Source organism: Notolabrus celidotus, chromosome 16 (genome assembly GCF_009762535.1).
Source record: "Notolabrus celidotus isolate fNotCel1 chromosome 16, fNotCel1.pri, whole genome shotgun sequence".
Classification (NCBI taxonomy): Eukaryota; Metazoa; Chordata; class Actinopteri; order Labriformes; family Labridae; genus Notolabrus; species Notolabrus celidotus.
In genome coordinates, this window is record NC_048287.1 from 21272896 (window position 1) to 21294447 (window position 21552).

Sequence of the window (21552 nt, forward strand, 5' to 3'; positions counted from 1 at the left end):
TAGAGCATGCAGTAGGAGAAGATGGAGTTTTCACTAATAGCCAGTATATTTTCATGATGATAAAAAATAGATTTATTGCGTCAGTCTGACTATAACTGAACTTTTGAAATACATATGAACATGTTAGTCCAACTGGAATCTCTTAAAGTCAAATGTCCTGAAGTCACACTAATCTAGATAATGTGGCTGGGGATCAATTTTTCTCTTGCATGTATGCGCCACAACCTGCCCCATATTAGCCTAGGCGTTGTGCGCATGCTCCACAATTTGCACGCTGGGCTTTGACCCGGAAGTTGAACATCATAAATGAAGGAAGCCAGGTAGTAAACAAAACCTCAACAGAAGGAGATCACTATCATAACACCATGAATAGGGACATTTTGCATAATAAACACAACACAGGGAAATATTATAATGGCAGCTAAGACAAGCAGCAAAGAGTAGAGGAATGTAGATTATGTAATGTGACTGACCTGACGTAACGTAACCTAAACTAACCCAACGTCTTGCAGATTCTTTACTACAGGGATTGGCAGAAAAGAGTCAAAATAAATTGAAGGTGAACAAAATTGGCCATTGTGTGGACACATGCATCCAATCCAAATGATGTCAGGTAATTTTCAGGAGTGCAATGCATGTGTGAAAGGGACTTATGACATGCTACCTGCTCAGTCGTAGCTGGGCTTATTAGTGACGTCTTTGTGACATTTAAATTAAGGACATTGTATTGGATTCTTTATTAAAACCACAGAAGATTTTTCTGATACAATCAGTTTTGTCATCTTTTTTTCATTAAACTCTTGTACAAAGGACTATAACAGATATATATTGTGTCTCAATGTGAATTGTTAAAGTAAATGTGTGGGGAAAGTTCTGATGTGTGGAGACAGAAATGGTACATAAATGGCATTCTAAATTGTGTGTGTTCATATGTATACTTCCTAGTGTAGTGTACAACCTAGTGTAGTCAGTGCCCACACCAGTTAAAAAATCTGGACACACCCCTGGTCAATTTATGTGTTTTATGATTATTAAAGTAAGGGTGTGTTTCTATGGAGGGAAATGATCACTGCATGAGTTTAGGAAGTAGCTCAGAACAACCCCTCCACCCCTTGGCAGCTAGCTCTTCCTATGCCGTCCCATCTCTTCAGCCAGACTCAGCTCAGAGTTAACTTTCTTTGCTCTTGCTGCTTCAAACAGTCCCAGCCTCCCTGTGCCTATCCTTTCAGCGAAACAGCACCAACATTCTCGGAAAAGCTACAGCCACCACACCAGTATCACAGCTTGGGCGTAGCAGGAACATTTGGTTCTTTTCTTGGACAGAGGAAGAAAGCCACAGCCACACACAAACAGCCGCAGAGAGTCCTGGAACAGCTCTGAGGTGTGGCTTCTCCTTCAGCTGACAGAAACGCTCGTGATAAGTTGTTGGCTTTGGAGATGCTGCTTGTGGCAGGTGCTCCTCTGTGGCGAAGGTTAGGTCACATGACCAGCGGGGCAATGCAAACAAGCTCACCACATGCGTGCAGGCTTGAGGAATGTGGTGTCAGGTCCAGTTTACTACACGGGTAGTTGCAGATTCTGGTTTCTACCCCCTCTTTATAACGGGCTTTCTCAATCAGGCAGCATAAAAGGGCTTCACATCTGGCTTAAGAGGTAGCTTTACAGGAAACACGTCTCAATTCCCATAGATGATCAAGTGTGGCATGCTGTGTGTGTGCAGCTCAGCTATAGAGAAGTTATGCTACACAGCACATCGCCTCAGGAAAGCTAAGCAGGCAGGAAGACGAGAGGCAGAGTGTAGAACAGAAATGAAAAAAGGAAAGTGAGATGGAGAGAGAGCGCCTTAACCCACTTTCTACTCAAACACAAGCCATCAAACATCAGAAGCCATCATCGTAGATTAGCCTGCCTCTAATCCTGCCTGTTAGCACAGCTGGGGCAGATTAGGGAGGGGGCATTCCTGACAGAGCCAACATGGCGTCACAGTCGCTGACAGCTCACCTGGAAACACATGGGGAACTGTACAATACAGCACTGTTTCAATCATACTCACACACACACAGATCAACAGATCAAACGTAGTGCCGGAGCTTTGCTGCCTGCTCGCCTGCCCCCGGGCAGCGGGGTTAGGGCAGGAAGTCAGGACTCAGAGCTGTGTGACACCTCTAAGTCGACTTGATCCTGAAACAGGGGGGGAGTTCCTGGTTTAGGGGGCGGTGACTGTAAGCTTGTGTGTGTGGAAAAAAGATGGAGTGATATATTTTAAGGTGATTTAGAGAGTGAGCACGACAAAGTGTGAGAGAGAAACAGAAATTAGGGGGTGAAAGTGAGGAAGGTGGAGAACAGAGAGCTCTGTCACACTGTTAAGCCTTACAGGAAATCTGTTTGATGTGAAAGATCAGTGAGGAAATGTGTTCCCCCAATATTTGGTGGTGGAGGCATGCAGTGTAGGACAAATGATATGACAGCTCCATGGCTGAGCACATGTGGAGATTTCGTCAGAAAAAAGCTAAAATCCATCTCTTAATCAATATGTGCGCTCTGTTTGTATATCCAAAAGAACAATGTTCCCAAAAGATTAGAGGCCTCCTTGGTCCTCCTGACCAATACTAACAGTGAAATGGACCCCCCTCTTTCCCAATGTTTAATTCTCTGTTTGAACTCTTTGGAGCACATTTAGACTTTAAGCTGTTTTGTATCATTGACTTGGTGTTGTTCAAAGATATAACTAGGCACAAGGGACACTAGAGCCTCTTTCACACATGCTCTCCGGAATATTTCTAGAATATTTCAGGAGCATTGGACGCCATAATGCAGCATCTCTCAACTCATCTTGCATGTGTTTGATCGTAAATTCACAGCTGTGTTCACGTCAGAGATTGCAATAAAGTTAATTTAAAAAAACTTTGCTGACAAAGCAACAGCATCATATGCTTTGTTGATTTTTTTTTTCCTTTATAGCAATGCTACGAGAAACTGACCATATCCACAGTATCAGCAAAAGAGTGGAAAAGAAGATAGTGGTGAGTACCCTGTCATATGAAGCTAACGACATCCACTCCACCCAGGTACGTTGGGAGCACTGGGACAATTCGCTTCAGCTTGGGATTCCATTTGGCCTGCTGTGAGCAGTGAATGTGAACAGCAAGATCATATAACCATCACATCATATGCCTGTGCGACTCTTGCGCTTGGCTCTCTTCAAAAAGTTAGCCTATTGTTGGAAAGTATGATCACATTTCATCTACAGTAAATACAAGTTTTGACTCCAATTTCTTTGGGATAATTTCAGGATACTCGGGCTCTGATATCTTCAGGAACTTGCATTTTACATGTGCAACTCACATTGGGAGATTTTCTTTGTTGGACGCATTGTCACTGTAAAACTTTACAGCAGTTGCATCCATTGTTCTGTTTAAGTGATAGATGTTTTCTTGAGAGTTTAACATGGCTTTATTGGATTGGAGTGTCCTGGGGCCTCGTGCAAAGGGTACATACACACAAAAACGTGGCGTACGCTCTTTTTCATGGCAAAGTTCAGATGTATCAAGAGTGCAATGACCATGGAGATGTGCAGTGCCTCACGCCAACTTCATGGCTGGCGTACGCATGTTTCTACAGCTGTTGATCCTTGCGCACAGATTCATACATCTGGATATTTTTGCGCGTAGAACATTTCCTGGAATTGAGCGTACGCCATGTTTCAGCAGGAAATCCATGCAAGTCTTTATACATGAGGCCCCTGGTCTCCCAAGTGTGTGTGCAGTGTGGGCAGGGCTTACCAAAAAGCATAGTTAATCCTTTTGGTTTCATTTTCACGTAGTTAAACGTCAGGACTGGTACGCCTTGTCGGTGAGTAATTGTATACAGTCAGTGCTGATGTTTCAAACAAGAATTAATGCAAACTTATGTCGGTTAATTTTGAGTTGTACTTTGTGCTTATATTACAGGTTTACAACCTAATTAAGAGTCAAATAACTTCTAACCACCGAGTGTCGGTAGGCAAGTGTGCGTTTGATGTGTGCAATAAACGTAAAAAGAAGGAGACTCAAGTTGTGTCTGCCGTATCTGTTCTGACAACCCTTCCAGAGGGGAGTTTAATTATTAAACTATAGCAGGTAGATGAGTAAAATCTGGAGAGCCACAACTCAAAATACTCTGTTAAGTTTAAGGGATGGGTGGGGCATGCATAGTGACTGTTTCAATGTTTGTATCAATACAACATGTATAAATGTTTCTCCGATACAAACATTAAAGCTGAAAACATAATAAAGACAGCTGAGGTGGGCAGTTTAAGAGCTTCTTCTGCTGACAAACTTCTTGCTGACTTAACTTAGAATAGGAGAAAAGGTCTGGATAATGTCAACTGGAAAACTGTGTCTGTTTGTGTTCACACATGCAGCTTATGTCTGGAATTTTTCAGGAGTTGAGTGCATGTGTGAAATGGGCTTATGTTGGAAAAAAAAGGAATTAACCCTTGAGAAAAGGTCAACTTGCTGTTTTAACTTACAGCTGAGATCGTCATTTGGATAAGTGTATTAGTATTTTCCTGACTGTCTCTCATCTGGATTGCAGCATGTAGACACCTTGTGTGTGAGTATTTTTGTAATGTTTGTGGTTCATTGAGCACAGTAAGGAGTACTCACACTTCCTGTAGTGCCCAGGGACAGATGGTTCATCTGCTGGGTGATAGGGCCCATCATGCTGGCAGGTTGCATGGACATAGTGTGGTCCATGGCTGGCGTGATCACTGCACCCTGGAGGAACCACAGAAAAATGAGAAGAAAGGGAAATTAAATCATAAAAACTGTGCACATTTATTCATTCTTTGGCTTCACAGAGGAGATCAATTTGAGGGTGTATGACTAAGGGGAGGTGTGAGCGAGGATTACAGGAAGTTGGGGTGAGAGAGGAGAAAAAGTGAGCTAGATGACAGGAAGGAGAACAATGTGGGGAGAGATAAAATTCTCCCAAAAAAACATGAAAGCAATGAAAACAAAGGAGGGGAGATGGGCGGAGGACCAGGCAGGGGTTAAACGAGGACATGGCAGCCAGAGTAGAAGAAGAAAAGGAGGACAGTGTCAATAAACAGTACAAGGAACACAGGGACATTTTCATCAAGATCAATACACTCTATTGTCTTTGGCTCATCAAACGTTCAATATCTGCTGCTGATGTATCAACAATATGGCTCTGTGCGGTTCATTGATTGCTGGGCGAGGATGCTTTCTTTCTGTCCCTCCCTCTCCGTCTCTTGCTCGCTCAGCTCGGAGTCTCCGCTCTCCGTATAATGTGCGGCATGTTTTCCCTAACGGGCGGATGAGAATGCTAGAAGCTTCTTTTTCACGCTGCAGTGGAACATGAGGGAAGGTGATGAAACCATTGTTGCTCTTTCATCCCTTGTCATGATAGCTCCATTTCCCCAGCAGTGAAGCCCCGGGAGGAGCGCGTTCAAAAAACCCAAGCCCTTTCCCTTTGCTCACGCTCACTTTGTGTCTCACTGTAAGAGTGTCTGCGTGTGTTTGTGGGTAAGCCTGCAACACACTGTGTGAGGCAGCATTTGTGCATAAGAGTAAGAGAGACTGACGGTGTCTATGTGTGCGTGTGAGTGTGCATCTCCTATAAAGTAAGTCAGGGAGTGTGCGTGTGCATGTGCGCACCCCACTGGTGACTCTGTGTGGGCCTATTGGAGAACAAACTGTGCAGACACAGCCTGTCAGAATCGCTCTGCTTGCCTACTCCCTGCATTCACAACACAGTCAGCCTGCCTGCTCTCTCCTCCCTCTCCAGCTAGAAATGAAAGCTCCATGTGATCCTTCCCTCAGTTTCACCTCGGCACAAAGGGAAAGAAACTGGGTGGAATGCTGAGATCAACGGTGGAAGAAGAATTTCAATAGCACAAACTCTTTGTAAGATCAAACTTGGTTCCTTGTTTTTTGTGGGAGAATAAACGGATCAACACAAGTTGCAACAAATAAATGTAAGAGTAAGGAAAGCAATCCTTTCCCATAGCCTACAATGTTCTGAACGAATGGATTTTAAAGCCCAATGCTAATGCTAACAATGTTCTGCATTGAGTCATGTTACAAAAGATGGACAAATGATCCTGCTCAATGATTTGAAGTGTCAATCATAACTTTTGCTACCTGGTTGAATCACCTCAATATCATATTTGCTTTAGATATAATGAATTCAATTTAACATAATTTAATTGATGCAACATAGACTAGCATGTTTTAATGAATTCTGTGCACCTGATAATCATTATTATCATTGCTGACAATGTGCTCTCACACGGTGGATTTCGCACAGAGCAGCCTCTAAAAACTTTGCAAGGAAAGCTTCTCGATTTTCAAAAAATGGTACATTAGCTCACTTGCCTTTTAACTATAAATCCAACATTCATGGTACCTGCTGGATTGTGCCATTGCAAGAAAAACGTAAAGAACCTCTATCCAAGCTACCACCAAGTCCAATGAGACTGTAGACAAGGAAAGCCCTGTCTTCTCCTGAGACTACAAAAGCTAACAAAGTTAGCTAGTTATATACTCCTTTCCCCATACTAGTAAGCAAACACATTTTTCAGCCTGTGGAGTTAAAAAGCACCTGGATAGTGAAAAGCTAGCAACGCTTGGAAAGCGAAGTAACATTCGTGCCTGAGTGCTTGCAGGTTTTGACTTTACGAGATGTATGACCACAACACCTGCTGGTGTATCTTGTCCATAGACTGTATAAAATATGGACGTAGTATCCGTGACGTCACCCATCTGTTCCCGAGAGCTGTTTTAAAGCCAATCGACGGCAGCAGCCATATTGGAAATGCGGAACTCAACCAGGCAGAGTGTGACGTAAAGGGGCGGGGATTAAGAAGAAGAAAGGTACTTTATTAATCCCCAGGGGGGAAATTCAATTTTTTCACTCATGCTATATTTGGACATGCTACACATAGCTTTTTTGGTATATACATACAAATGCACACACATGCAGTGAACATGCTTAGGGAGAGATGTCAGAGTGAGGATACTGCCGTCAACCAGCGCACCCCGAGCAGTTGGGGGTTCGGTGCCTTGCTCAAGGGCACCTCGGCAGTGCCCAGGCAAGTGAACCAGCACCTCTCCAGCCACCAGTCCACTTCCCAAACTTCATCCATACTGGAACTCGAACCGGTGACCCTTCGGTTCCCAAGCCAAGTCCCTATGGACTGAGCTACTGCCGCCAACAGCTATGTGTTCCCGACCGGGAGTCAAGTCAGTCATGCCCTTAATATCTTCTAAACTGTTGCGTTAGAAAAAAAATCACCCCCCGTACAGTGTGTGCCGATAGAGAGATTAGCTTCGTAGAGCCAAGCCGTTTTTTGAACCAGGCTGTAAACATGTTTATTAATGCTGCAAAGATCGTCTTTTTCCCATTCATGTCTATGTGGTTTCCGGTGTTTCTGCAGCCAGCCTCAAGCGGATTCTCGATGAATTGTAGTTTATAACACTTCTGCATGGGCTTCATAGTTTGAGACCGGAGGTTGCTGCTTGATCTTGGCATGTTGCATAAACAAGCCCCTGTAATGTCTTATAAAAGTCACACCAGTACATGAGATGTAGTCTGTTTTTGGGATTCTCTCAGAGGGACTAAGGTTCAGAGCGTCTTCCTGCATGTCAATTTCCATTGCTTTGGCTCAGTTCAAAACCTGCAGATGTTTAATGTTTCCTCCTATAGTCAGTTTCCACCATGTGGAGCCCGAATCCTGCTAGCTACCAGTACTATAGTTGAGTTCAGCCTATGTAAACATTGATGGTTGTGAGATATGGACCCACTGCCCATGACCAGCTCTCCTTTGGTCACAGCACTCATATCTGCTTGTCGCTCGACTTAAGCTGAGGGTTTTTTTCCAATCAAAACAGCACTCCACAAGACTTCTTCAAATATACCACCGTATTTTTAAAATGTATGATTATGTATGCCAGTGTATCCCAGTATGCTTTGCACAGTGATGTGTCTGCTTGCAAAACACAATGAATAGGGGAACATTTTCAATTATTTCAGTTCCATAAAGTGGGTGATTAAAATTGCATCTTATATTCTGAAATTAACAGTAATTCGAAACGGCATCAATATTATTCAGTTTATAAAACATAAAGCATCAATTTTCACTGATTAATCAAAGTTAAGGACGAGAAACCCACTGTGTTAGCAACTGTTGCAAGCATTGAACTGCTTACGAAATCAAAGCATTAATCATTTTGATCAGAAAATATGAACCTGCAAAGTACCTTGTGTTTCTATCCGTCAAGGAAACGTGTTGGAATAAAAAGCAGGATATTCTCCCTGAAAGCTTAGACCAGCGAAAAATGAAAATACCCTGTGCTTAGTTTGAGTCCACCACTGGCTGTGACAGACGAAAAAAGGGAAATGAGGAGACAGACAGGACGACTGCGAGGACAGAGAGCGGGATGATTAAGGAGAGAGCTGATGGAGGTCATGAGGAGGACGGGAGCGAGGAAGAGATGGAGAAAGAGAGAGGGGACGAGAGAATTAAAGAGCAAGGGCTGACGGGGGAGAAAGCGGAGGAACACAAAGAAAGAGAAAGAAGACGAGACGGAAGGGAGGACGAGTCGGAAAAGAGCGAGGGGGAAGCAGCAGGAGCTGTGGGCTACCTGTTACTGATTCAGCCTCTGACAATGCTTTTATAATGGGAAAGGGAGAGCAACGGAAAGGCTTAATTCACAGACGTGTCAGGGAGAGTTAAGCCGATTTGTGATTTCGATTTTCTGTGTTTGTGAGACTGAGTGTCTGTGAGAGAGGGGGGTTTTAGCACGCGCGTGTGCGAATGTGGGCCTGTCGTTTTGTGTGTCCATCCACTGGCAGACGGGGGAGGACGGAAAATGAGAACACGAGTGACACAAATAGACAATGTATGTTTTTGATTCGTCCTCTGTGAGAGAAAGACAGAGACTGAATAAGATAATAGATGCTGCAGACATATATGAATGCATGTGTGTATGTGTTTGCGTGTGTGTGTGTGTCTTGTTTAAGAGGGTATTGATCCAGCTCCAGACAGGAGACAGATGAAATCAGCCCAGTGGTTGTTAAATACGTTGATATACGCTCAACGGGTAGAGACAATGTACAGTAAATAAGAAATCTTGTAAAAAATCTTACAAGCAGTCGTGCTTTTTAATGACCGCTCATTACCAGTAAATAGAAACACTCAGACTGAAGGAGGGCTGATCCATATCAGCTGATATTCATTGCTCTGGCTTTAGATGTGCTGATCAAGAATAGAAAAGGGAAAATGGAAGAGTTAAATACATAAAATGTCACTGGGATAGTGGGTGTTTTTACTGCCTGATCCATTACAGCTAAAGAATCTCTACGAGCTGAGTGCTCTACATTCCTGCCTGGATTCACGCTGACTCAATATGCAGTCAGGTACGTCAGGGCGATATTTAATATTGAGTGTTGGGTTTCTAGCTGCACAGAATTTTATCCAGTTTTGTGAAGCCCACGTGAGGTCCCTCAGGTGTGAGCTTCTTGATGTAACGGGTATTTAGTCACCACAGCATCATACTCAGCTCTCTGCTGCAACTTGATGACCCTCGTCTTTGTGTGTGTGCATGGACAGTGTGAGTTCACTTGTGTATTTCTGTAGTCCAGTGCGTGTTCAGGAGAGGGACAGTGTTTGTGAGTATGTGAGCATGCTTTATTTCTTGGTGCAGGGTTATTTTATGCAACTTTACTTATCATTTTGTATTTTAAGCATGTGCTTTTGAATTTATTTATTTATTTGTTTTGGGCATTTCAAGAAAAAACAACCAATTGCATTACCACTAGAGACTGTTTGATGAAGGGTCCCTTTGCTCTCTTCGCGTAGTTGTTGTAGACTTCTGATATACTACTTTTACCCAGCACAGTGTGCACTCGACCTCAGTTGAAATTTTTTTTTGAAGAAGTCCCTCAAAGAACTCTTTCACAGCTATTTCACTGTACTTCGAATTGATGCTTTCTTCTTCTTTTGTTATTTAACACTAGTGGTTAGCAAACAGCTGCCAGATGTGCTACAGCCACCACCTGGCTGTTGTGCATCAAACCAACTTGTCTTCGTAAAAGTAAAGGAGAAAATATAGACTTTGAGGATAAAATAAAAGTTCATGAACTATTAGATTTTTCTAAACTAACCAACTATTCCAATATTTGAAAATCATGAGTCATCCCTTGTTTGTGTGTTTGTTTATGTTGGTTTGCTATCTCTTAAATGTTGTATTGTCTCTTAAACATGCTACACAAATACAAATGAATTGACACTGTCATTTTTTCACCTGTATGTCTTATAGCTGCAATGATTGGTCAATACATTCATGAATCAACTATAAAACAATATTCATTGCATTCAGGGGAACCACCTGGGATTATTTGGGCTCTTGTCAGTCACTGGCTCATAGAGTGTTCTACCTTTTCTCACCTGTAAGATGCTCCTAGTTGCAGTTGTTTACATTACAGGACAGCTGAAGAGTGACAGAAAATGTCAGGAGTAGAGAGAAGTGGGGGAAGACATGTAGCAATGAGCTGTAGCCAAGAGGCAAAGCAGGGACCTCTGCGATGGGGACTACAGCCTCTGTATAAGCAGATACTTAAACCAATAGACCAAATGTCACCCTAGTTGCATTTTTTTAAAGCCAAATTGTCTCACATTCAAGTGTTCAACTTTCTCCTGTGTAACAACTCACTTTGCTTTTTATCATTTGTTTTAATAACCAACACTCTGTGAGTTATAGACATAACAGCTAGATGTTACTTTGAGCTCTGAGAGATTGTTGATGTTTTCCTCTTTTTTGAAATTCTTATTGACTTGCATATCAAATCCGGAAATATTTGATAAGTGTAAAATAAACCGATGATGAAACATCATTAAGTTGCTGCCCTCGTATGACTGGCAAACAGGCTGCTGAGAGTTCTAAAGAAGGAGGGAAATTGCTCATTTTGGATGGTTTAACGGGGTGTTAGAAGATGTAATGAAGCTCTGCTCAAAGTAAACAGAAATAATCTCAAAATGCATAAAGTAATTAGAGATTTGAGTGAAAGAATAAATAACAGAATCGTACAAATGAGGAAGCAGTAGGTTTGATGCAGGATGTCTTCTGCAGGACCCATCATTAAAGGCCCTCTTGGTATCAGATTGTCAGATTCTGATCACTTTCTGTAATCAATCCTTCAAAGCCTTGTCAGGACATTCCTGCAGGAAACCAGTTTGCTCGTTTCTCAGGTTATAATATCCGACATTATTGCCTATCTGCACTGCTGCTTCAAACCAGCGCTGATATATCTCTACCTTCAGGCCGTGGCAATGCCTCTCTCTGACTGAAGCAGCCCAAGGCCACAAAGAGAAGAGAACATGACAACCCTCACCCTGTAGGACCTGATGGCTCACCTCTAGCAAGGGGGGCTTCTAGTTATTGATACAGTCTCACTCTACACTTAGAAACTGTAAACAGAATCCCTTAAAGCCTGGTAAGAAGTGGGACGGGGGTGTGAGGAAAGAAGATGTGGTTTCTTACAGGTGAGACGTGACAGTCAAGAAAAAAAGAAATAACATATGCTGCTTTACTTCTCCGTCTTTCTCTCAAACAAAGCATCACTTGTGTTGTCCACATGACTCAACACATTCCTCCCTCCAGCCTGCTTCTTCTCCATGTGAGGTTCTGTGGTTTGGATACTGATGCTGGTGTGTTTTGTGTTGGAGTTAACGTGACATGCACGCTGCAGGTATCCAGACGTTTCTCCATCTCTACATACAGACTCGGCCTGTTCACGCAGACGCTATAGGTGTGGAAAGCCTGGTGTTATAACACATCTGCTGGTGATTGAACGGTAACTTCATACAGAAGAGAAATGCCAGAGACCGCTAATACTACAGACCTGCCTACCTGTAGGGTATTTAATGTCTGCAATGAAAGTGGAGTCATAAAAAACACAAAATTATACATGTTAGGTTGTGGAATTCTATAATATGACTGTATGAAACGTCTGTATGCATCTTTCTTTCTTTCTTTGAACATACGCCCATGTGCATGTTGCATACTCATGTCTTCTTCTGTAATTCTGCTCTCTTTAGGTTCACAATAGCCACCTATAACTTTGCCTTCACATCTTCCCCTTTGCGACTTTGTCCACAGTTTACAGACACCCACAGCGCCTTGTTATTCTGTGTGCGTGGTAGTCTGCCCTCAAAAGCAGCCGCAGGGTTGTTTCATACCAATCCACAGCATGAATCCCTCTTTTGGGCCAGCAGACTGCCAGAACTGCACAACTATTACCAACACATTCTGTCTAAAAGCCTCTCATTCACCAAGCCAACTGGAGTTGAAGAGGAACAGCAGCGCAAACTGATGACTGGTGATAAATGAAGCCTCTCCAGTTCAGATTGAGGGAGATAGCTGAACTTAGCCTTCAGGAAGAAGTTTGATTTGAAATCTTGCGATTGTTACAGAGACAATGACGCAGCTAAAAAACAAATCATGCTATCAGATTAACACGTTGGGCAAGAGATTGATTGTTACGTTTTCCCCACAGGCAAAGGTTTTTATGCACCGTGCACATATTTGTCCTTCAAAATGAAATATAAAAGAGTGAGAGATGATGTGACACCTAAGTCAGTGGTTCCAAAAGTGGGGTCCCGAGACACTCAGGCAGGGTTGTGAGATGTCTTTCAAAAAACAATACAAATTTAGAATGATCTTGAATTGCATATTCTTTCCATAGTTGTAAGAATAAATCCAAAGATAGTAGCTACATTTCAGATAGGGTTACGTCAGGATGACGATAAATTGCCTTATCAGTAATATGTCCGATACCACTGTTATGCTGATGACACACAACTTTATCTCCCCATCAAACCAAATAATCTGTCAGATCTCACCTCTTTCACCAACTGTCTTGCGGATATCAAAACTTGGATGGCTCAAAACTTCTTACAACTTAACAACAGTAAAACTGAAGCTGTGCTCTTTGGCCCTCAAGATTCCATCAAACTATTTCGGAATAACCTAGGCGATCTGTCGAACTTGATCAAACCATCTGTTAAAAACCTTGGATTTATTTTTGATTGAGCCCTCCCCTTTGACTCGCAGGGAAAATCAGTGGTAAAAAACAGTTTCCATCAGCTCCAAAACATCACAAAGTTAAAACCAGTTCTTTCTCGAATCGACCTTGAAATAGTCATCCATGGAATCAGTTAATCAGCCCCATCTTGGCCTCCCTCCACTGGCTTCCAATTCGCTTCAGAATTGATTTCAAAATTTTGCTTTTTGTTTTTAAAGATCTGAATGGTCTGGCCCCTCCCTACATAACTAACCTCCTGAGCCCTTACAAAACCTCCAGGCCTCTGAGGTCTTCTGACATGGGTCTCCTGGCAGTTCCCCGGTCAAAATATAAGCTGAAGGGCGACCGTGCTTTTAGTGTAAAGGCCCCGTGTCTTTGGAACAGCCTCCCCTCCTCTATCAGGGCCGCCCCCTCTGTCGACTCTTTTAAGACTCTCCTAAAAACACACTTTTATATTTCAGCATTTGAGTCCTCTAGGCCTGATTAGGTTCTCATTTCCAATGCTGTGCTTTCCTTATAAATAAATTTGACTTGACTTGACTTGCTACTTGCTACTTGCTCCTGACTTCAGCTAACCCTGACTTCTTGAGTCCGTTTGGTGCTGTCAGGAAAAAGCCCAAATAAAGTAAAGGAAAATTCTCAGCCTTCTTTGTTGACACATGCACCCCACATGGAGAAAGTCAGGGCTCTTTTTAGGAGTTTAGTTCATGTGTGAAAGGAGCTAATGACCTGTCAAAACACAGGGTCATAATGCATGTTACAAGTTCGACATGGCCACCATTTTTTATGATGATGCGGATGCTTTGCAGTCTGTGAATAAGTGTGTGACTTTGAGTACAAAAGAAGTCAAAACCACTTTGTTTAGCGCATAAAAGGCTCATGAAAATCATGTCTGAGCAAAAAGAAAATATTAACTTGTCTTCATTGCAGAGGACAAGATATTTGGATGGATTTGGAGCTTGTGCGTGTGTGTGTGTATGCGAGAGGATAAGAGCGCTAGATGAAGCATGTAACAGTATTTGTCATGTCTCCACAGGAGGTCCATTCCTCTCTGCGCTCGGATCAGCCATCCTCTGACTGCCTTTTCTAGCAGACAAATGGATAATTTCACACATAAGGATCTCTCCACAATATTTACTCTATTTACCAAATAGAAAAAAAGATTAGAAATCCAATTAACAAACACACAGCGAGATGACAAAGCCCCTCCAACAAAGCATATTAGCTTTTGTCGCTAAATGTATTTCTGCCACCATCGGAACATTTTTGGAGGTAATATCCGAAAGCTTAGAGTGAAAGCGCTGCAGCTCAATCTCTCTGTCAGTCACCCCGTGGCACTGCAACAAAATCTCTCTTATATGAAGGAAACTTTAACCCCGAACAGACGATTTTTGCTGGCACCCACACAGTAGCTGCAGTTGTACTCTGAAAGGGCAACCCAGAGGAGAGAGGCAGTGTGGAAGGGAACAGGAGGGGGGGAAATGTATAGAAAGAAGAAGAGAGGGATGAAAAGATAGAGAGGGAAGAGTGAGAGCAACTCAAGGACGACTCTACCCGCGTCTCAAATTCTGCCTCGCCAGTCAAATCCATGACACCAACATTATGTTCCCCCTCCTTCTGAATCCGTGGTGCTTTTTTCATGTCAAGCTGAGGGAGATGGGTATCACACAGTGCACCGATTCACCTCCATCAGATAGTTACGGTTCAATTCTAAGAAGCCACGACGAGCGTCTATTCAAAGCCGGGGGTGCAACAGAGAGGAATTCAATAATTCACCTCTAAAATGTAGGGGCCAATTCACTCCGGTAAACACACACTCGGAGCACGTAGAGTTCGCAGTGAGAGGGAGAAAAAAAGGACGGATAAGTCATGGGGAAAGACAGCGAGGCTGCGCTTGGTTGGCACTGCAGCTTCTCCAGCACTCTTTGGCAATACGAGATGAATTTGAGAGCTTATGCGGGTGATTGATGATCTGTACATAAGTGAGATTTACCATAAAAAGTGCGTGTTCTTTTTAAAGTGCCAAAGTGATTTGTGTGTTCTTGCAGTTGTGAATCTGAAGCTGCATGTTTGGATTCATCTCTTGGGACTTTCGTCTTCCCTTCCTCTACAAGGTCTGCTGACTTGCGTTGCACCGGCCGAAGCACAGAGTGGTCACGCAGTTCTGACATCCTACGCCTAACTGCCAAACAGAAAACAGCATTAGCAGATTTGGGAGACAGTGTGGGATAGGAAAAGAAAAGGAGGACAAATAATAAACAAGGGGAGAAAGAAAGAAGAAAGAACGCCTGACAGAACAAGCTATGAGCTGATTTAGCTGTCCACGTTACGAAACACTGTCACTTTCTATCGAGTTCCACCTATCTGGGCCATTAATTGGGGATAAACAAATTTTGAAGACTGTTCTCTCTTCACTTTCTCTCCCTCTCTTGCTGCTAACAAAGTGCCGGCTCCTCTGCGGGATGAAGTCTGGTTTCGTATGGATGGACTTGTCAAACTTAATCTAGTCAGAAGGAAACAAACACCTTTGCTGAGGCGGTACATGCTGCACTGCTTTCTGTTTACTGAGCAGAAAGAAAACTTTTGGTCGACTTGTTCTCAACTTCAACTCGAGTTCGATCTTTCATAGATCAAGACATCATCTATTAATTCAGGCAAAGTGTTTTCTTGCATCCTTTGTAAGGAAATTTGCTTAACAAATGCACTGGAATTAAGTTAACCAATGTAGCTTAAAAACATGTTTTATGCTCCAACAACATTTTTACATCCCTCTACAAATTAGCTTAATTTGTTTTTGTAAGACCTATACTAAACCTCTCCAAGGTCAGACAGTCATTTCTTAGAAAGGTTTTAATCTGTATGAAGGATCCTCACTCAGACAGCTCAACATGATCGGTTTCCCCGTGAGCACTTTTGTGGATCAGTAACTTTTGCATGTTTACACAGAAGGTTATGGTAATATAAAAAAACACAAGGGCACAGACTGTAGCTGTCTTTGGAAAATGAAAACCATGAGTAACCTGGTCTCAGCAAATGTTTATGAAGGGTTTAGTCCTATGAGTAATATCTAACTTATGCACAAAAAAAGATATAAAATAAAGCATTACAACACTTTATTTAGATGTTAAATATGTCTTGCTTGTTATAGATGTACAACAAGAGTCTCTAAGGCTACGTTCACATCAAGCGGCAACCTTTGGTGTTGAAAAATGAAACCAATGCAGAAAACTAGTTCCAAAGAACACCTATGTTATTATGCCTATTTAATACCCCATTGTATACAATGTACCAGGGGGTGTATTTTTCTTGTAACTCATTGACCAAAAGTCAGATTGAGTTTGCATTTCCAAAATGGTAGCTACCATTTTTTGTCTTCAAAACTCCTCTTACGACACCAATGGATGACGCCATTGAGACCACGTCCATGTTTGATACAGTCTGTGGCTCACACTACTCGATTCAGATTTATTGTTTAGCTGATGATTTTCTTTGGCTGTTTGGCATTATTGTTTAAATGTGACCTGTACCAGATTCCCGTGTGAACTGTCCATGGTCCTGAATTGACCTGCATGCTCAAAAGAACAACAACAAAGACATTACACGAAGCACAATGTTTACAGCGGTATGTTAAGTAGGCATAGTTTATCTTTCTATGTTGAAATTGGTGTGCAGAGGAAGCTGGTGAATCATTTGACAGATCAAAGTGAGGAGGACAAACTACCTCCATCACAGCTGTTCTTCATGTTTTTTTTCATTGAGTGCAAGTGATTCCCAGTCCCGCCATCCTGCCAGCACAGGACTGTGAGAAGTGTCTTTAATGGAGCTGTGTCCACTAACAGTTATTTTGCGTTGGCACTGTCTGTTTTCAATTCAAAGCAAATGCAATATAGTGTTTTCAGCACTTAGCATCCTCAGTGGAAAAAGCACCTAAAAAGTGTCTGTTGATTTTCGTTGTTGTGCTCTCAGTTGAAAGAGTTCAACGTTTTGTTTTTTTAAAGTTATATTCTTTGGGCATTTTCACCTTTAATGGATAGGTCAGCCAAGGAGAAACAGGAAATGCAGGGAGCAGAGAGTGGGGGAAGACACGCAGCAAGGCAGAGGCTGTGACTAGGACTATAGCCTCTGTAAATAGGGTGTGCGCCTAGACAGCTATGCCAACAGCCCCCTCGAAATAGTTCAACTTTAGCAAGAAACAGCATTGGAATACAAAACATTGGTTTAATCTCCATGAAAACGAATGCTTCTCTAGGTTTGCAATGAGACACAAGACATCAAGCTATAAGATATTACTGATATTTTCTTCCAATTTTAAGCATTATGTGAAAAGACGCCTTCTTTTTTTTATAGCTGCTTACTATTAGTTCATTTTTGACTTGTGAAGAACTTTTACCTTTTGTTTTGCTAAGGCTCAATGCTACGTGTTTCATGTGACTTATTTTTGTTTACCTTTCATGTTAATTTCATATTTATCTCACTCTAAAAACACTTTGCTTTGCAATCTAGTCAGCTGGTCCTTTACTAATTCCTCATATAAACTCAGCCTGTTACTTCTGTTCTTCTCAATTCTGTCCCATCTTGCACCGCCTGGCTTGATAGCTGTAAACCAGTCCCCTTGCATGCCTGACCACCTCCATATTGCATGGCCACCAGGAGCCCCATTGCACAACGCTCCATTGGTTTAACACGCAACACGTGGTGTGAGCTGCCAAACTGCGCCACAATCAATTGGTTTTTAATGCTTTGAGTAGGCCCCTGAGCTCTTGAAGCTAGCATGCTTGGCTAATTTGCTGTAATTCACTGAGCTGGTGGCCGGCTGTGCATATGTGTGTGTGTAAGGGTTGGTCTGCCGTGGATGTAACTGGTAGTGGGTTTGAACATGGGTCATAAAAGGAGACAGATTGGTAGTCATCTTCTGACTGCAGTGACAGCTGGGGTTAGCGCCTAGCAGCCGTTGTGGGGACGGGGACACACATTGGAGCACAATGGGGACGGGGCCATGGGGACGCAAATGGCCACATGTCTCCTGCTGGCATGAGGCCTGATAAGATGTAAACTATTATGCAATGTGGCTACTAGCTTGTGGCCAGTATGTGAATGGCTCCAAAAGGCCTCATGACAAAAAGCTGGAAGATGGATGACTGTCAGCTGCTGTATTGGCTGGTTGTAAGGAACCAGCATGCACCACACATATGGACCTACACAAGATGGAAAGTGCATATAAACATGTATCAGGCACTGAAACAAACACTGACTATGAGGCATGTTCTGTATTCTTGCTGACAGGAAAAAAACATAACAAGACATCTGAGTCTGAGAAGGAGCCAGAAGATGAAAAAATACTGCGCACAGTCAAACGAACATATGTATTGGTGTAGTCTAAATAGACAGACACAAACAGACACACATAAACTCTTGTAGAAGCACAACCATAACCACTACATAACATTCTATAACACTGCACACTGTGTATTTTCACAGCCAAATGTCTGTCTACATTACTTTGTTCTCATAGATGATTTAAAAGATAGCTGTATTCTCTATCATAGTCTCACAGTTGTTCTGTTTCTGAAGAGGTATTATAAAGTGAAAGGAGGCAGTTTTAATATTGGAGATGCTGACTCCAACTCACTCCGGGGTTGATCTAGAATCAGTAATCAGAGTACTGGAGTTGAGGTCGCACCTGTCGGTCAAATCAGCCTCACCCTCAATCATGCCTAAGTGTTCATAACTCTCATCCTAAAAATAATTAAATAGATAAGTTTAAAGGAATCTTCACTACAAAGCTGTTACTGATTAAGACATGCTATGGAGGTCATGACTGTTTTAAGTACAGGCTGTTATTATTCTATCCATCCATCCGTCCGTCCGTCCGTCCATCCATCCATCCATCCATCCATCCATCCATCCTTCTATCAATCCACCCTCCCATTCACCCATCCACCCACCCATCCATCTTTCTATCCATCCTTCTATCCATCCACCAACCCACTCACCCATCCATCCATCCACCCACCCATCCATCCATCCATCCATCCACCCATCCACCCATCCATCCATCCATCCATCCATCCATGCATCCATCCATCCATCCACCCATCCATCAATCCATCCTTCCACCCTCTATTCAACCCCTTATCCACCTATCCATCTAATCATCCAATTCATCATCCATCCATCCATCCATCCATCCATCCATCCATCCATCCATCCATCCATCCATCCATCCATCCATCCATCCATCCATCCATCCATCCATCCATCCATCCATCCATCCATCCTTCTATCCATCCTTCCATCCATCCATCCATCCACCTATCCATTCAAACCCTTATCCACCTATCCATCCAATCATCCAATTTATCGTCCATCCATCCATCCATCCATTGTTCATTCATTCATCCATCTATCCCTCTGTCCATTCATCCATTTATATAGAAAACCCTTCACACTCTTAGCAGTTACCTCATTTAAAATCATTCACCTTGTCAGAATTTTTCTACCATCTTCATTCTCACAACAGGCAGACCCAGCAGCAACAGTTAAAGTAGTTAGCCTGTTAGTGCTGCTGTGTGAAGCAAGAGAAATTAGGAATGTGCAGACCCAACTGTGAAGATACTGCCGGATAGAGAAGTCAGGGTGAGTTGAGATACTCGAAGGGGAAGGGAGGAGGTTGCCTGGCTTGGAGGGCAGCTGCCGCTGGTTGTGTTCAATCTGGGAGTGTGGGAGTGTGTGTGTTTGTGTGTGTGTTTGATGGCTAGTGGCCTGCTGCGACCAGATTACATGTTCACTGTCCCACAGCAGGAGTGGAAGTGAGATGGGTAGGACTGAGTGGTAAAAGGCCACAGTGGGGGGCCACGCAGCTGGTTGAGCACTTCTCTACTGAGTGAGTTCTCCACTATCAGCTAGAGAGAGTCCAGAGTTTCCCCATTTGTGCAGCTAAGAGACTCTCCAACAGTTGTTCTTCTGACTAAAGCTCACAAGGCCATTGGCTCTTTCAAGGGTTGCTTAAGGCAAACCTTTTGAATAAAAGTAGATCACGAGATAATTCTTTGGGTTTCGGGGAATTCTGAGGCCTTCTAGGTATCTCTGAGCAATTTTACATAATAGATTTTTTGTACAGTTCATCAATTTGCTTAGTACTTTTGAAAAAATAACAACTCAAACCAACTGCAACATAAAAATACTTCCTAAGAGAAATCATATTGATCCTGAGTGGTCCAAACACTTTAACAGCTGTGATTCATTCTCAACTGTAAATATGACTCAAGGGACAACCTGATCACACACGTCACAACAAACCAATCCACAAGAGGGAGTCCAACACATTGCACCTCTACCTGTTGATACTGTGGCAAAAATACCTTAGGTTTACATTAGTATCATAAATTAGTAATGAATAGGTGCATTTCGACCAAGAGTTCCCAGGTCTTTTAGCCCCCACAACTACTTTACCCGGAACAAAAGGGTTCCTGTGCCCCCATTGTTGTCTGCGTTTTGACCGCGGGCTGAAGTCCCGGGTAGATTGTGCAAATCAGGTCAGTGATGTATGGAGGAACATTTTTTTATTAAATAATATTTTGAAATCTTAATAAAAAAGCTCCCTCTGTGTTTCAACAACTGTGTAAACTTCACAAACACCGACCGTTCAACCGAAAGTCCAAGGACCTTTGAAAAGTACTACCCCCAAAGCAAATTTAGACACCGGTTCCTCCGGTCGAAACGCATGTAGTTCAGGGGTAAATACCCTAGTTCTGGGGTAAAGTTCCTGCGGTGTAAAGACGCCTAATGTAGCACCTTTTCAAACATAACCATAAATGTATTTTTTTGTTTAATGTGAATTACAACAAATACGCATCATTGTGTTTTAATTTGATTGTGAAATGAAATATTCAGTTTAATGTTAAGTCATCCCTGAAGAAGGCAGACGAGAATCCCTTGTCATTGAAGCATCACTGACCATGGAATCTGAGGGAATATTTGTTTTAGCAGTGCAAATAATTAAACTTTAAATCAATAAGATCAATAAAAAACAAAATGGCCTGAACCAAAATTTTGAGCTTTTGAGCATCAGGGTCTAGGTCACCCTGAAAGGATTCTAATTAACCAGACCACCTGCTCACTTTACATTATCCCTAACATATGCAAAAATATACATATTTAGTATTCCTTTTTTGATTATAGATGCATCTTAATACATTTTTTTTTTTTTTTTTTAGAAAATATGTTTAACTTCTGGTTTTGTTGTTTGATAATTTTTTGTTTCACCACATTATGTCAAGTATTTGCCAAACATCTTGAGTCATAAACTCATATTCACGTGTATCTGATTCATAGAGAAGATTTAACACTGTAATAACAGCTTAGCTTAAATCAGGTGGTTGTGAAACTCAACAGAAACTAATTCAGCAAAAAATGGTAGCAACAATATTCTTTAAACTATGAATCACTGATGTGCATTTTTAG

The 21552-nt window shown here is 42.3% G+C and overlaps 1 protein-coding gene across 2 annotated transcripts in view; it reads right to left on the reverse strand.

Moving 5' to 3' along the window:
• Window positions 1-21552, reverse strand: part of rbms3 (RNA binding motif, single stranded interacting protein) — a 361699-nt gene that overhangs the window by 13840 nt on the left and 326307 nt on the right. For both annotated transcript variants that reach the window (XM_034704063.1, XM_034704064.1), the window contains one exon: window positions 4647-4757. In XM_034704063.1, the coding sequence (XP_034559954.1) occupies window positions 4647-4757 (111 nt within the window). The remainder of the gene's footprint in view (window positions 1-4646; window positions 4758-21552) is intronic.